The sequence below is a fragment of the Vulpes lagopus genome, chromosome 10 (assembly GCF_018345385.1).
Source record: "Vulpes lagopus strain Blue_001 chromosome 10, ASM1834538v1, whole genome shotgun sequence".
NCBI lineage: Eukaryota > Metazoa > Chordata > Mammalia > Carnivora > Canidae > Vulpes > Vulpes lagopus.
Genome location: NC_054833.1, coordinates 66063575 through 66080541, shown reverse-complemented (window position 1 = coordinate 66080541; position 16967 = coordinate 66063575). Strand labels below are relative to the sequence as shown.

At 39.8% G+C, this 16967-nt stretch overlaps 2 protein-coding genes across 8 annotated transcripts in view; both read left to right on the top strand.

The window, feature by feature from the left end:
* Nucleotides 1–16967, top strand: part of PIGL (phosphatidylinositol glycan anchor biosynthesis class L) — an 86020-nt gene that overhangs the window by 18547 nt on the left and 50506 nt on the right. For 2 of the 7 annotated variants that reach the window (XR_005990146.1, XM_041770187.1), the window contains 2 exons: nucleotides 13360–13479; nucleotides 14565–14615. The exons of 4 other annotated variants lie outside the window; for them this stretch is intronic. Coding sequence is in view for 1 of the 3 variants with exons in the window: in XM_041770187.1 (XP_041626121.1) it covers nucleotides 13360–13479; nucleotides 14565–14615 (171 nt within the window). In the remaining 2 variants the exon portion in view is untranslated. The remainder of the gene's footprint in view (nucleotides 1–13359; nucleotides 13480–14564; nucleotides 14616–16967) is intronic. One more of the 7 variants, XR_005990147.1, reaches the window with a different exon arrangement.
* The window catches only part of LOC121499507 (60S ribosomal protein L23a-like), a 28755-nt gene continuing 25187 nt past the window's right edge, over nucleotides 13400–16967 (top strand). Inside the window, exon 1 of the mRNA XM_041770189.1 lies at nucleotides 13400–13514. The gene's annotated coding sequence lies outside the window, so the exon portion shown is untranslated. The remainder of the gene's footprint in view (nucleotides 13515–16967) is intronic.

Sequence of the window (16967 nt, the reverse complement as noted above, 5' to 3'; positions counted from 1 at the left end):
TGTCTCTTCAATTAAAAAAAAAAATCAGGGGATCCCTGGGTGGCGCAGCGGTTTGGCGCCTGCCTTTGGCCCAGGGCGCGATCCTGGAGACCCGGGATCGAATCCCACGTCAGGCTCCCGGTGCATGGAGCCTGCTTCTCCCTCTGCCTGTGTCTCTGCCTCTCTCTCTCTCTCTCTCTCTCTCTCTCTGTGACTATCATAAATAAATAAAAATTTATAAAAAAAAATCAGAGGTCTATATAACAACAACTAAAGTTTGTATTAGTCCTTTTGAACAGATGTTTATCTGTTCCTTAACAGCAATCATGGCTTTTGGGATTTATTATAAATTAGACTGTGCTTGCTTCCTTTTTTGGATATTTTCCTCTTCTGTTACTGGGTAATGTGCAAGAAGGGGATAATACAACTTACAACATAATAAAGACACAAGTTTCTTTAAGCACAGGTCTTAAAGAAGAAAAAAAAATCACCCTCAAAATATATAAAAGACCAAAGTAGTAATTTTCCTGATGTTTTCAATTCATTTATACAAAACAAAATTTGCTCTCCTATTTTTACAGGACAGGAGTACTAGAGAAGTTATATCTTTACCCTAAGCTGTATCTAGTTATATCATAATTTTCAGATTCTGTTCATCCAGGAGCTAAGCCCCATTTACATAGTTTACCTATAAGTGGGTAAACACTAACCAATTTCTGAGATAAACTGGTAACTTTACTTTGACAGTTGACCTTAATTCTAGGACATACCAGGGAAGTCTATAAAGAAAATGTAGCTCATTTGTCTGGTATGTGGTTTCTGTTATCTAGATTCTAGATATATAGCTAAGGACAGGGAAGAAGTACAAAGTAGAGGCTGCCATGTCCCTACACATAGAAGGTACCCTTGCCCTTACCTACCATTTGTTGATTCCTACTTTCTACATTATTTTAACACAGTCCCAGTTGGGTTTTGTTTTTTACCCTTGGAAGATTAGAACAAGTATACATATTAAGTAAAGAAAGGGAGTTACTAGTGTAGGCAGGCTTCAGGGGTCTAACATATTATAATGAGCCTGAATCTCCATTTAGGTAGCTTCAACAGTAAATGTGTCCTCCTACATATGAAGCCATCCAAAAACAAGATGGCTCCAGATTGGTTCAACAACATCATCAAAAACCCAAGTCCTTTCCATTTCTCTCTGAAACTGTTTTCATCACATCAGTATTTCTCCCCTCGTGGTTACAAGGTGACTGCAACAGCAGTTCCAGTTATCATATGTGGATACCACTGTGTCCTGCCAGAAAGGGGGCTATTTTCCTTCTGTACATCTTTTTATATTCTTTATTTTATGGAGATAAACCAGGATTCCCCAAAGACTTCCTCTTAGGTCTCCTGCCTTGCATGGCTCATCACCACCATCACCTCTACCAACATCCCAACCACAGCAATAACTATTAGATACCAGATTTGTTTGTTTGTTTATATAGCTTTATTTCAGCAGAAGAATGCTGGGAATATAGGTATACCTGCCTATAGGTAGGAAAAATGCTCATTTTGTCTCACTGTCTTACAAAGCCTGTATACTGTATATCCCACATAGCCTGTGTTTTTGATTGGTTAGGTTAGTGAAGGTCTAGGGGATTGGCCTAGGCTAGGGCCTGGGTATAAGACTGCTTAGGATGCAGAGCAAGGAGATGTATTTCAAGTGTCCAATCCATACCAAGGAACAAAAAAAAAAAAAAAAAAAAAAAGGTTAAGCAGGGGTAGACAAAGGAAGACAGGCTAAAAAGACAGAATAGGTTCTGTGGGTAGCACCTGGAAAACTGTAGCACCTCTAAAAGATCCATAGCAGAACCTGAGGAAGAGAAGAAACTATAAATAGCTCTAAGTTAAGACCACTTTGCTGAGAGAAATCCAATGGATTGTTAGGCTTAGATTGTCTCTATGCATTGCCCATGAGCTGATTCACCCTCCCTGGGTTTCCTTTTTCGTTTCAGCCCCCGCTTTAGTGAGCTACTTCCTCCCTCAATGGAAAAGGGCAGGGGAGGGGTGTAGTTTAGATGAGTGGTAAATAAATTAGCCCTGGCAGACATGCATGTCTTACTGTTTGAACCCTCATGACATCACAACAGAAACAGAAACAATGAATAGTGGAGACAGATGATCAGTTGTGCTTTAGAATGATCACTCTGGGGTACCTGGTTGAGCAAGGAACTCGGTTGAGCAAGGAACTCTTGATTTCAGCCCAAGTCATGATCTCAGGGTCCTGAGATCGAGCCCCAAGTTGGGCTCCACACTGAGCATGGAGCCTGCTTAAGATTCCTACTCTCCCTCCTTCTGCCCCCTACCCCCCCCACTTGTGCTCTCTCTCAAAAAATTTAATAAAAAATAAAAGTTTTGATCACTTTGATAACTCTGATGATAGAATGGATTGAAGAGATTAGGACCATAGACCAATCAGTCTCATACATTTGTCCTGGCAAAAGGAGAACGTCTCAATTTAGAGTGTAGCATGTAAGATGGAGATGAAGGGGTGAATTCGAGTCTTATTGAAGAGATTTAAATGGCAGGATTTCAAGAACAGGATAATGGAAATTACAGGCATAGACATCTAGGTGAGTAAAGATTAGCTGGCATAGTTTGCAAAGGAAAATTCGGTTATGGGAAAGAACTGATCAGACATCCTTAGCCTATAGGAGAATTAAAACCATTGTAGGGTGCCTGGGTGGTTAAGATGGTTAAGCATCTTCCTTCAGCCCAGATTATGATCTCAGAGCCCTGGGATCGAGTCTAGCATTGGTCTCCCTGCTCATTGGAGAGTCTGCTACACCCTCTCCTTCTGCCTCTCCCCTCTGCTTGTGCTTTCTCTCTCTCTCTCTCAAATGAATAAAATCTTTAAAAGACAAACATTGGAGTGGATGCAGTTGCCCTTGGATCAGTGGGGCGATAACAGAGTGTGAAGATCAGGCAAGGCAAGAAGAGAAAACCACAAATGATGAGAAGAATTATGTATTTGGTGTTGTATGACTTGAGGAGTGGGCATAAGGATACTTCAGAAAATTGTGAAGCACATGAGAATTGCCTGCCCAGAGAAGAACACCAATATTAAGCAAAATTAGCATCAGATGCCATAAAAAATTCTGTATCCTCCTTTTTTTCATGAGAGAATATTTTAGCATTTCCCAAGTCATTAAATAGTCCTTAGAATGATTTTAAAGATTTGATCACGAGGATGTATTATAACCTGATTATCGTTCTCCTACTAGTGAATATTTAAATTTTTCCCAATGTTAAAGTATTTTAATTTTTTTTTAAGATTTTATTTATTCATGAGAGACACAGAGAGGTGGAGACAGAGGCAGAGGGAGAAGCAGGCTCCCCACAGGAAGCCCAATGCAGGACTCAATCCCAGGATCTGGGGATCATGCCCTGAGCCAAAGGCAGACGCTCAACCACTGAGCCACCCAGGAGTCCCTGTTAAAGTATTTTAAAATCTGATAATAAATCTTTGAAGCCAGGCAGCCCTGGTGGCTCAATGGTTTAGCACTGCCTTCAGCCCACGGCCTGATCCTGAGTCCCACGTCAGGCTCCCTGCATGGAGCCTGCTACTCCCTCTGCCTGTCTCTGCCTCTCTCTCTCTTTCTCTGTGTCTCTCATGAATAAATAAGTAAAATCTTTTAAAAAATTAAAATTAAAATAAAAAAAAATCTTTGAAGCCATGACCCTTTCCTTAAGGTAGATTCCTAAATGATGAATTACTGAGACAAAGGCCGGGACTTATAATTTCCTTCTTCTGGGTACCAAAAACATTCTTACTAAGGTTATTTTGGCTCATCTAATTTTTTGCTATTGTTATGAGTAAGTCTTTCTCTGATATATTTTTTAAGACTTTGCTGCTGATACAGAGATGATTTACTGATTTTTATATCCATCCACTTACAAAACTTCTTTAAAGAACCTAACAGCATTTCACTTGATTTTCTTAGTGTTATGGATAAATCATCTGCAAATAATATTAATATAGTCTTTCATTCTTCCATTTTTCCATGTATGCCTCTTATTACTTTGGATGGAATTTCTTTTTTTTTTTTTAAGATTTTATTTATTTATTCATGAGAGACACAGAGAGAGAGAGGCAGAGACACAGGCAGAAGGAGAAGCACACGCAGAAAGCGGGATGTGGGACTTGATCCTGAGACTCCAGGATCACACACTGGGCCAAAGGCAGGCACTAAACCACTGAGCCACCCAGGGATCCCTAGATGGAATTTCTTAAACTATGTTAAACAATTGTGATAAGAACAGGTAACTTCATCTGCATTAATGATTTGATTGAGAACACGTCTAGTGTTTTACCATTATCACATTGGCTGCCGGTTATGAAAGATATTCTTTGGGTGCTTGGGTCACTCAGTAGATTAAGTGTCAGACTCTTGGTTTTGGCTCTGGTTATGATCTCAGAGTGGTGAGATTGAGCCTCATGTAGGGCTCCATGCTCATCATGGAATCTGCTTGAGATTCTATCCCTCTCCCTCTACCCCTCCCCTACTCATGCTCGTTCTCTTTCTTTCTCAAATAAATAAATAAAAATCTTTTTAAAAAAAATATATCCTTCATTGTATTAGGCGTTATTGTTGGGAACTGACCTTCATTGTGTTGGATTTGGGGTGCATGACTGGTTCAGTCAAAAGAACATACCACTCTTAAAAAAAAAAATAGAACATAGGATTCTTGATCTCATCGTTGTGAGCTCCAGCCCCACATTGGCTGTAGAGATTACTAAAAATTTAATAATAATAATAATAATAGTAAACTGGGCAGCCCCGGTGGCGCAGTGGTTTGGCGCTGCCTGCAGCCCGGGGTGTGATCCTGGAGACCCGGATCAAGTCCCATGTCGGGCTCCCTGCGTGGAGCCTGCTTCTCCCTCTGCCTGTGTGTCTCTGCGCCTCTATCTCTCTCTTTGTGTGTGTGTCTCTTGTGAATAAATGAATAAAATCTTTAAAAAATAATAATAATAATAAACTTTTTAAAAAGATTTTATTTATTTTATTTATTTATTCACGAGAGACACAGAGAGAGAGGCGCAGAAACACAAGCAGAGGGAGAAGGAGGCTCCACGCAGGGAGCCGGTGTGCGACTCCATCCCGAGACTCCGGGATCACGCCCTGGGTGGAAGGCAGACACTCAACCGCTGAGCCACCCAGGCGTCCCATAATAATAATAAACTTAAAAAAAAAATTTCAACTTATTCTCCATTTTATTTGGCTCAGGATAAAATATTGGGATCATCATGGGGGAGTTTTTTCTCTATCTATGCCAGTAGGTTCTATAATACTTTCAAGAGCACAGATCTAGAGCCAGACTGCCTCAACTGCCCCAGTTTTATCAGGTCATTAACTGTCACCCACACAAGTTACTTAATCTCTGTTCATAAACTTCCTCCACCGCTAACCTTGAAAGATACATGATTTTGAGAGAATCTATGAAAGAAATCACTTTCTCATTAGTTTTTCAAAGATGACGTACTTCCCTTTGTAATTTCTTTTCTCACTATTAAATTAGTAATAATATGAATGAGCCTGTGCTCTGGCACCCTGTTTGCACACACAGACTTCCCCCTGTCAGTGTCTGCTTCTAGCAATGCAGGATGTTTTTTCAGAGCCAGATCTGAGTTGTGAAAACTGCCCTCAATCCAAAGATCTTAGCTTGGTTATCAAGGTCATTATTCTCACCATCTATCTTAATTTATTAATTTATTTTGTGTATTCTGAAGATCTTGCAACTTCAGCAACATCTTGTGCTTGTGAAATGCTAGAGGTAGTCAACTTGTCAAAAATAGATACTTGGAGAAGCCAGTTTGGATTTAAGGAAGACATGTGTCTTAATCAGCTCAGGCTGCCATAACCAAATACCATTGCCTGCATGGCTTAACGAACAGAAATTTATTATCTTACAGTTCTGGAGGCTGGAAGTCCCAGATTAAGGTCCTGCAGCATCAGTTTCTGGAGATAGATTGTTTCTTGGCTTGCAGATGGCTGACTTCTTTCTGTATGCTCACATGGAGAGGAGAGAAAGAAATTTCTCTTTCATTATTTATAAGGCCACCAGTCTTACAGGTTTAGGGCTCCACAATTATGACCTCACTTAACCTGAATTATTTCCTAAAAACCCTATCTCCAAATATAGTCACATTGGAGAAGAAAACTTAAACACATGAATTTGAGGAGGATACATTTCAGTCCCTAGAAACAAGCAATCTTTATTCATTCTTTCAGCCTCACATTTCATAACCCAGAAAAAGCAGAGCTTTGGAATCTTACTTTGGGTTATTTAGAAGAGTCAAAGAGAAGAATTTTGAGGAGGAAGAAGAAGGAAAGTTTTATGGAGGACCTTCACTCATAATAATATGATAAACATATATTCAGCCATTATTGTCAGTGCCAAAAACCATACTAAATACATGATCTCACTTAATCCTCAAAATAATCCAATTATTTTTCCCATGTTGTATATAAGAAGCCATGATTTGGTGAGAGGTTCAATAATTTGCTTGAGGTCATCCACCTAGTAAATACTAGAGCTGGCATTTGAATAGAGGCAATCTGGCTCCAGAGCCTATGCTTCAACAACTATGTCTTATATTCGCCCCATGCCTGACACATAGGCCATCTTGTTTGAGTCTTTGACTAACTGTACAAGATAGGTTTTATTATCCTTTACTTGTTTCACACAAAGAAACTAAAGCTTAGAGAGATGGCACTGGTAGGACTCAAAACCAGAAAGGAAGACAGGATTGATTCCTGCCTTTCTGCAGGAAAGTAGGTCATCCGTTTGTGACCAGTGGGTATTTAAGAGTACATTTGGTTGGCATTGTGTGTGGTCTGTTCCTTCTTCCATTGTTCTGAACCTCCTTTCTTGATTTCAGGGAAGCATTTAGCCAGAAGAGCTCACCCAAGTAAACCACTTACCTAATCACTTACAGAGGCAAAAATAGTTGTCAAGAAAAGAAGGCATCATCTCAGTCATTAGGCAACTAAATGGATACTTTTGATAACTTTACCCAGTTTTTAATACCTTCATAAGTATTCTAACTTATTGAGTCATATAATATTAAAGTGTATATTAGAAAGATACATATTAAATGCCTAGAATGAGCAAGGCACCATGCTAGATATTGAAGAAAGAGAAGAACAGTTCAAGGTTTAGGTGCTAACTAATAGGTCTTGGCTGACAGTCACTGCTGCTTTTTTAGAAAACAGTCTTACTGTGCATATGCTAAAGTTGAGGCCTACAGTGGAAGTTAGAGACCGTCTCGGGGGTACTTAGGAATTGTATGTGATTGGAAAATGCAACCTGCAGATTTAGCAGATTTAGTCTTTTGTGGTCTTGTACTTCTTACTTTATTGGAAGAGTCCATAGAATTATTTTGTTTATATTTCAAAACAACAAAAAAAACCACATGCAAGGGTCCCTAGGTGACTCAGTTGGTTAGGCAACCCAGCTCTGGATTTTGGCCCAGGTCACGATCTCAGGATTTTGGGATCAAGCCCCAGGTCAGACTCCACACTGGGTGTTGAACCTGCTTAGGATTCTCTCTCCCTTTCCCTCTGCGCCATTCCTCATGGTCTCTAAAATAAGTAAGTAAATCTTAAAAAAAAAAAAAGATAGGTACCAGACTTGCTAATTAATAGTAACTGGTACTTATTTGGGGCAGGTAAAAGGGATACATTCACTTTATAATTCTACAGAATTCTCTATATTTTTGGGAAGCCTATATTTCTAAATTATATATAAATATTTTTTAAAGACCATCCCACGTACCTGGGTCACCTGGGTGGCTCAGTGGTTGAACGTCTGCCTTTGGCTCAGGTTGTGATCCTGAGGATCCTGGGATCGAGTCCTGCATGGGGCTCCCCACAGGGAACCTGCTTCTCCCTCTGCCTGTGTCTCTGCCTCTCTCTCTGTGTCTCATGAATAAATAAGTAAAATCTTTAAAAATAAATAAATAGATAAAAACTACCCCACATACCTAATAAAATATTCTTCCCTTTCTACTCAACTTCTATCCATAGAAGTAGATGCTAAAAATTAGAGTAATTCTGTGTACATTGTGATAAGATTTGATTTGATAAATTCAAAGCATACAGTAGAGTTCCTTGAAATATAACAATGCTTTTACACCTTTTTATAAACACTGTGGTCTTCTCCTGGGCCTCATTCTAGAGGGTGAGTGGGAAGAAAGTCAGATACATGGCTTCAAAGTGCTGTGTATTAGAATACAAAGAAAGGGTGGGGATTTAAGAGAGGCCTGATCATGATGGGATAAAACAAAGCAGATCCCCCCACTTATAACCCCTGCCCATCAAAATGCTTTGGTGCCCAAGGACCTATTATTCAGCAAGACTTGCAAGGTCTCAAAGCTTTCCGTGGTCTGATCTTAGCTCCCAGATCGGCCTCATCATCCACCATCTGCTCCTGCCTACATCCCATCTATTCCCATGACAAAAATAGATAGGACTACCCAGTATCCCCATCTATGTCCAGTCTCATATTTAAGCAGGGCCTCAAATGTGCGGAACATCCACACCTTTGCGTGTGCTAGCCCCTCCTTCTAGCAGGCTTCTTGCCTAACCCCTCGCCTGGTCCCTCTAGCAAATTCCTATTCCTTTTCAGACTTCAGCTCAAGGGTTACCTTAGACTCTGTGGCACCATCCCGATTTGCCCAGATTTTCGTAGGCACTTTTGTTGGTCTCATTGTCCCATTACATTCTAGTGTATACACTAATTTTTTTGCCTTATGCCATAGCCCCTCTATTATTTTTTTCTTCTTGTATCCTCAACCTCTATTATAACCTTCACAGTAGTCGCTCAATATATGTTTGTCGAATAAATGAATGACTCCACTTAATTCCATAAGCTTTCTTCCTGTGGCTAGCATGTAAATGCCTGGTTTCAAAGAACCTGAGTAATGCCTGTACATCCCAACCCCCCTTTCCTCACTTTTTCTTCATTTACCCAGCAGTGGTGACTCTGAAACTTAACTGAAACTGTTTTCACTTCCTTTAATTAAATAAAACAGTCTGGATTCCTGACTTGTGTAGTTATTTTTAACTTTCTAGAGAGTTCTAAATGAGTGCTTTGGTCTGAAAGGACTTCTCTATGGCTCTTTATTTTGCCATTCTGTAGATTTGGCTCCATTTGTCCTAAGGTTCCAGCACAATAAAAATCTCATTTCTCCCAGGGCTTGTCTGAACATCAGTTTGGCATTAACAAGCCCAAGACTTTTACAGACTAATTTTAGCTGAACAGGGAAATAGAATCCAGTACCTACTAGGAAACATAAATGAGTCTGGCTTGCTAGCAGTTCCTGGAAGTCTTTGTGTTTTCCAATAAATCCATACAAATCATACAGTGAAAGAGAAGCCACAAAGCAAAGTCTGAGACTGTCGGGGTCATGTAGGTAATTAAACGTCCTCTCCTCTTGAGACCCAGTAAGAGCCTTTCCCCTACAAAAACAAAAACAAAAACAGGCCATATGTTTGGCTGCCAAAGTAGATCTGACCAAGCATCCTCTCACTGTAAGAGATTAAAATAAAGCCTCCTGCAGTCCTTTTCTCTAAATACACAAAGAAGTGACCGGGCTGAGGCTCAAGGGCACAATTCCAGGCCCAGTTGGCAAGAGCAAGTCAGGGCTCCCATCCTCCCAGAAGGCGCAAAGGACAACAATGTTTCCTAGAAAAGAAACCAGAGATGGAGACTAAAGTAGACCTAGTTGATATGGAGCTATTATGTGAAAACTGAAAGCTGCTTCAGTACTGCTTCAAAGGCAGATTATTCTAGGAACTGAAGGGAGGCGGGGCCTTAAATAACATGACTGGGGGAAGCTGTGCAGAAGCAGTAAAGTGGGACCAGAGAGGGCCAGCCTTAACAAAGCCTGCATTTGTGTCTACTACTACTCCTTGGAAGAGGCTGCAAATAAATATCCCATAAAAATAGGATTCAAGGTAGGACGCCTGGCTGGCTCAGTCAGAGGAGCCTGCAACTCTTGATCTAGAGGTCATGAGTTTGAGTCCCATGTTGGGTATAGAGATTACATAAATAAACTTAAAAAAAAAAAAAAAGATTCAAGATGACTGTGCATTGTGGTATTTATTACAGCACTATTTATAAGAGCAATAAATTGGTAGCAACTGGGGCGCCTGGGTGGCTCATTTGGTTAAGCGTCTGCTGTCGGCTCAGGTCCTGATCTCAGGGTCCTGGAATCAAGTCCTGGTCAGACTCCCTTCTTAGTGGGAAGTATGCTTCTCCCCTACCACCCCCCTCACTTCTCTCTCTGTTGCTCTCTCTTTCAAGTAAAGAAAATAAAATTTAAAAATAGGTAACAACCTAAATGTAGCAGTGTATGATCAATTACATAGCTATGGTCCAGAGCATTAAACCATGATTTTCTAATGCATACTTAGTTACCCAGGAGGATGTTTATAACACAATATCAAGTTTTAAAAAGCAGTATAGGGACACCTGGGCTCTGCGGTTGAGTAAATAAATAAAATCTTTTTTTAAAAAATTAAAATTAAATCTTTAAAAAGAGAGACATTAAAAAAAAAAAAAAGAGAGACATTGAACAAAGTAGCAAGATGGTCAGATTTCTGTACATATATATTTATATATATATATATTTAATTTTATTTATTCATGAAAGACAGAGAGAGAGGCAGAGACACAGGCAGAAGGAGAGGCTGTCTCCCTGCAGGGAGCCGGACACAGGACTCCATCCCCTGACCCCAAGATCACACCCCAAGCCAAAGGCAGACGCTCAACTGCTGAGCCACCCAGGCATCCCTGTACATATGTATTTTTAATAATTAACTTTTAATAATACATACTTGTAAAAAATAAAAAGAAAGTAAAAATTATCCAAATGCTCTTAACGTGGAAATAGCCATTGTCAATATTAGTGTTAGCCGTCTTTCAATGCATATTTATAGATAGATAGCTAGATAGCTAGATGAATACATATTATAATTTTAGAAAAATGGAAATAATTCCATAGATGCCATAACATTGAATGTTACTTGAAACAAAATGGAAGTAAAATTGAAAAACTTTAACTTGCAGTGAACTTCAGATAAATGTTCCATCTAATTCAATTACAGTGGATTAATTCTGAAAAATATCTGTCCAAATTAAGAAGAAAAGATAGTGAAATGTTTTGAGGTTTTATCAGTGGTGGTCGGGATATTTTTAACCCATGTTTCAAATTATCTACTTCTAACTGCTTGAAGGAAGTGAGTGTATTTGGACTTTTTCTCAGAAACTTTTCTCCCCAAGTTCCCATGATATTATATTTTCACCACCTTATCAAGGCTTATGACACATTCTCTTAAAAAATCAATATTCCTGTAGTTGTTTCATCTTAATCTTGTGTTAGTCCAATCAATCTGTTTTATTATGGTTTGTCTGACTTGATTAATCTACCAATGTGTTTTAGAAGAGCAATGCAAGGCACCTGGGTGGCTCAGTGGGGTAAGCATCTGCCTTTGGCCCAGGTCATGGTCTCTGAGTGCTGGGATCCGACCCCCATGGGGCTTCCTGCTCAGCAGGGAGTGCGCTTCTCTCTCTCTCTGCCCCTCCCCACCATGCACTCTCTCTCTCTCAAATAAAATCTTTAAAAAAAATTAGAAGAGCAGTACATAGGTGCTATTTTTGTATATTTAAGACGATCTATTGTCTTTATACAGAAAGGACACCTTACATGGCTACAAAATTACCAAATTGTACTTCCTTTTGCTCTGTGGACATTGTTTCGCTGTTTTCTGGCAGTGAGTATTGTGGAAATGTCTACTATCAACCTGATTTCTTTTCCCCTTATAGACCATTTTCTTCTACCTGGATAACAAGTGATTTTCTTTATCCTTATAGTTCCGGAACTTCACCATGTTATATTTTTTAATTTTTTTAAATATTTTTTTATTTATTCATTTTAGAGAGAGAGGGCATGCACACACAAGTGAGTGGGAGAAGGGGCAGAGGAAGAGAATCCCAAACATGTCTAGCATGGAGCCCAACGTGAGGCTCAACCCCACAACCCCAAAATCATGACCTGAGCCAAAATCAAGAGTCAGATGCTTAACCAACTGAGCTACCTAGGTGCTCCATATCATGTTGTTTTTGTGTTGAATGTTCTAAATTAAATTTTCCTAGGGTATAGTAAGTAGGCCTTTTAATCTATAGATTCCATTTTCTCTTTCTGTTCCATTTGCTTTGTCTTTTCTTCAGAAACACTAATTATATGTATGTTGGATCTTCTTTGTTTTCTGTTACTAGCATCTCTGTGATCTGTATGTCAATGTCCCTTTCAACTTTGAAATTTTGAGGTCTCTTCAACATTTCCATCATATCTCTCACTTTATTTTGGATATGTGTATATTTATTTTTTCCCTGCCTATTTGCCAAGCTACACTAACTTCCACTTGTTATGTAGAAACCTCTTCTTGAAACCCTTAAAACTCGTCTTTAAGCCCTTAAAACTCTTCTTTACCTCCTTTTTTTTTTTTTAAATATCATGCTGCTGGTAATTTGCCGGTTATTCTTTGAGACCCTGGAAGATGTTTTGGAATTATATAGGTTTTTCAGCTGCTTTTTGCTTATATTCTTTTCTCCGTCCTTCTTTCTTTCCATTGTTTTTAAAGTTGCCATGCATGGGGGATATCCCCCATTGGTTGTTTTGGGGTTGTTTCCTATGTTTGAGTAGGGCCAGTAACTACAGAATAGTTTTGGAGAGGCAGAGGAGGATTCAGGTATTGAGCTGGGACCATCTGAACCTTCTGCTGACTCTTATTGTCCACAGTAACTCTTTAAACTTTGTCTTTCCTTTACTATGGAGGCACCTGGAGTTTTTCTTATGTATTCTCTTATTCACTTCTTGGTACTCTTCTAGAGCAAGGATCTTTGATGTAAGCACTAGAAATAATTTATCAATATGATTCTCCTTCAAAGTCTGTTTCTCCCTGACCATTATTATCTCTAGTTCTCATGGTGCTAATCAAAGATCACTGGATGCCTCTAAGGATGGTGAGCTTGATTCTGAGGGATTTTCAAGTCCTATTGAAAGTCCAATGCACAGTATATGCTGGCCTGCTATATGCCCCCTCTTTCTGGGGCCAATTTCACAGTATTATGGCAGGTTATGTTTCATGGTGTGTGGTTTTCTGATATGGTGGTTTTCCTGTTTGTTCGAAGTTGTTGCTATGTAACTTTTCTTTCTGTTTTTGTTGATTTCAACTATAGTTAAAAGAAACAGTTGAGTTTGAGAGAAGAGAGTGAAGTGAGAATGTCATGAGCACCATAACTTAGAAGGCCATATTTCCATTTTAGACAGATTATCACTGGCAATCAAAGGAAGGATGAATATGAGGAAATTCATCAAGACCAGAGAGAAGAAAATGAGAGAAGTGCAATATTATGGAAAGAACTCTGGTCCAGGAGTCTTGAAGTGTGGGTTCGGGTTATAGCTCTACTACAAACCAACTGTATCCTTTGTAAATAATTTCCTCTCTCAGAGCTTTTCATTTCTTGTATGTAAAATGACTAAATGAAATGGTCATTTTGCCAAAAGTTCCTAACTAGAGTTCCAAGATTTTCTCCAGGAGAAGAGCAAGATAAGTTTAGATATTACAGAAGAACAATATTCTATAAATGGAGGCTTATGTGCATAATTCAGCAATATGCCAGATATTTTTAAGTGCTTTCCAAAATTTTACTAAGTACTTTTACAGTTAATAACACATCTCCAGTAGAATATGTCCATTGTGATAAGCTAAAGACCTCTCATTGGAAAGATGAATAAGGATATGAAGAAACTCAAAAGTAGAGCTTCCTTGGGCAAACTTCTCAGATCTCCTCCTTCTTTGGGAGCTCTGTACTATCATTCAATTAACTTTACTATAGCTCAAAAAACTTTGCAAAATGGACAGATTGGGTGGCTCAGCGGTTTAGCGTCGCCTTCAGCCCAAGGTGTGATCCTGCAGTCCTGGGATTGAGTCCCTCATCGGGCTCCCTGCCTGAAGCCTGCTTCTCCCTCTGCCTTGTGTCTCTGCCTCTCTCTCTCTGCATCTCTCATGAATAAATAAGTATTTTTTATTTTTTAAATAAATAAAATCTTAAATAAAATCCTAAAGGATTTTTTTAACTCAAGCTTTTTTTTTTTAAGATTTTATTTATTTATTCATGAGAGACGCAGAGAGAGAGAGAGAGAGAGAGGCAGAGACACAGGCAGAGGGAGAAGCAGGCTCCATGCAGGGAGCCCGACGTGGGACTTGATCCAGGGTCTCCAGGATCATGCCCTGGGCTGAAGGCGGCGCTAAACCACTGACCCACTGGGGCTGCCCAAATAAAATCTTTAAAAATAAAATAAAATATTAAAAAAACTTTGCAAAAAAAAATAGTAGACTTGCCATAATTAACCAAAATAACTTTAGCCAGCTCACCCTTACCTCTACTGTCATAGTCCATTTGGATTGATACAATAAAAATACCATAAACTGGGTGGTTTATAAACAAGGGGACTTTATTTCTTACAGTTCTGGAGGTTGGAGAGTCCAAGGTCAAGGCACCAGCAGATTCAGAATCTGGTGAGGATTAACTTTCTTGTTCATAGATGCTGTCTTCTCATTGTGTCCTCTCATGGCAGAAGGGGCAAGGGAGCTCTTTGGGGTCTCTTTTATAAGGGCACCAATCCCTCATGACCTAATCCCCTCCCAAAGGCCCCATCTCCAAACACCATTACATTGGGGGGAATAGGTGTTAGGTGTCAACATACAAATTTTGAGGGAACACAGATATTCAGTCTAGGGATGCCTGGGTGGCTCACCAGTTGGGTGTCTGCCTTTGGCTCAGGTCATGATCCCAGGATCCCAGGATAGAGTCCCACATCGGGCTCCCTCCATGGAGCCTGTTTCTCCCTCTGCCTATGTCTCTGGCTCTCTCTCTCCCTCTCTGTCTCTCATGAATAAATAAATAAAACCTTTTTAAAAATATTCAGTCTATAGCATCTACGAAAATTTTACTAGGAACCAAAAATTTTAATTCTCTAAAATAAGTCTTATGGACAATTAATGTTAATGACCAGAAGAAAGGTTATTAGATCAGTCTTTTAGATTATTTCCTCATAGCACCAAGTTCCAAGAAATGATTCTTAGTCATTTGTGGGATATTCTAGAGAGCCTTTGGGATAAGAAAAATTGCAGCTGCCTATATGTGTTGCAATCTAAGATGATGTGGTGCTATGTCTGCTAGTTTGGTAAAACTGTCATAGCTAGTTAGACCTAGTTCCTAAGGCTGAGATATAGCTTAAATGGCCATTTCTGTAGTTGAAGGATTTATAGACTTTACTCTTTTCAGATTCTCTTTTTCTCTTTCCTTCTTTCTTTCCTTTCTTCTTTCTTTCTTTGAGAGAGAGTGAGCACAGGCTGGAGGTGGATTAAAGGGGGAGGGGCAGAAGGAGAGGCAGATCCCTTGCAGAGTAGGGAGCCCAACATGGGATCAATCCCAGAACCCTGACGTCATGACCTGAGCTAAAGGCAGATGCTTAACCAGCTGAGCCACCCAGATGCCCCCCTTCTTTCTTTTAATAATACATGCTGCCTTCCCACATAGAGTCCATTGATTTTCAACAATGGATCCAAGACGCTAAAACAGGGAAAGAATACTCCTTTGAACAAATGTTTCTGGGACAACTGGATATCTACATGCCAAAAAACAAAGTTGGACTCCTTTCTCATACCTTACACAAAAATTATCTCAAAAAGACATAAGAGCTGGGGCACCTCAATGGTGCAGTCAGTTGAGCTACCAATATTTGGTTTTGGCTCAGGTCATGATCTCGTGGTCGTGAGACTGAGCGCCATGTCAGACTCCATGCCTAAAATAATTGAAAACAGATATTCAAGCAAAAACTTAGACACAGGAAAAAAAGTATACATGAGTGTTCATAGCAGCACAATTCACAGTAGTCCAAAGGTAGAAACATCCCAGTGTCCATCTGCTGGTGAATGGGTAGACAAAATGCAGGATAGCCATACAATGGAGTATTAATCAGCCACAAAAAAGAATGAAATATTTATTTATGGTACAGCCTGAATGAACCTAGAAAACATTATGCTTGATGGGAAAAAAGCCAGGTACAAAAAGCCACATATGATTCTGTTTGTTTTAAATGTCTAGAATTGGCAAATCTATAGAAATAGAAAGCTGATCAGTGGTCACCAGAGGACTGGAAGGAGAGGGAAATGGGGAGCAACTCATAATGGGGTTTATTTTTGAACTGATGAAAATGTTTATTTCTGTGATAGGTGTACAATTCAGTATACTTTTTAAAAATGAATTGTATACTTTAAATGAGTGAATTATATGGTAGGTGACTTACAACTTGATAAAGCTATAATTTTTTAATTTTGCTTAAATTTTTTTTTTAATTTTTATTTATTTATGATAGTCACAGAGAGATAGAGAAAGGCAGAGACACAGGCAGAGGGAGAAGCAGGCTCCATGCACCGGGAGCCCGACATGGGATTCGATCCCGGGTCTCCAGGATCGCGCCCTGGGCCAAAGGCAGGCGCCAAACCGCTGCGCCACCCAGGGATCCCTAATTTTGCTTAAATTTTATTATTTTGTTTAAAGACAGCGAGAAAGCACAAGTAGGTCTGGGAGGAGGGGCAGGGCTAAGGGAGAGGGAGAGAATCTCCAGCAGGCTCCACTCTAGCATGGAGCTTGATTTCATGACCCTGAGATCATGACCTGAGCTAAAATCAACAGTAGGACCCTTAACCAACTGAACCACCCAGGCACCCCTCAAAAAAAGTGTTATTAAAATAGTAGTAGGGGGCAGCCTGGGTGGCTCAGTGGTTTAATGCCACCTTCGGCGCAGGGCCTGACCTGACGACCTAGGATCAAATCCCACGTCGGGTTCCCTGCATGGAGCCTGC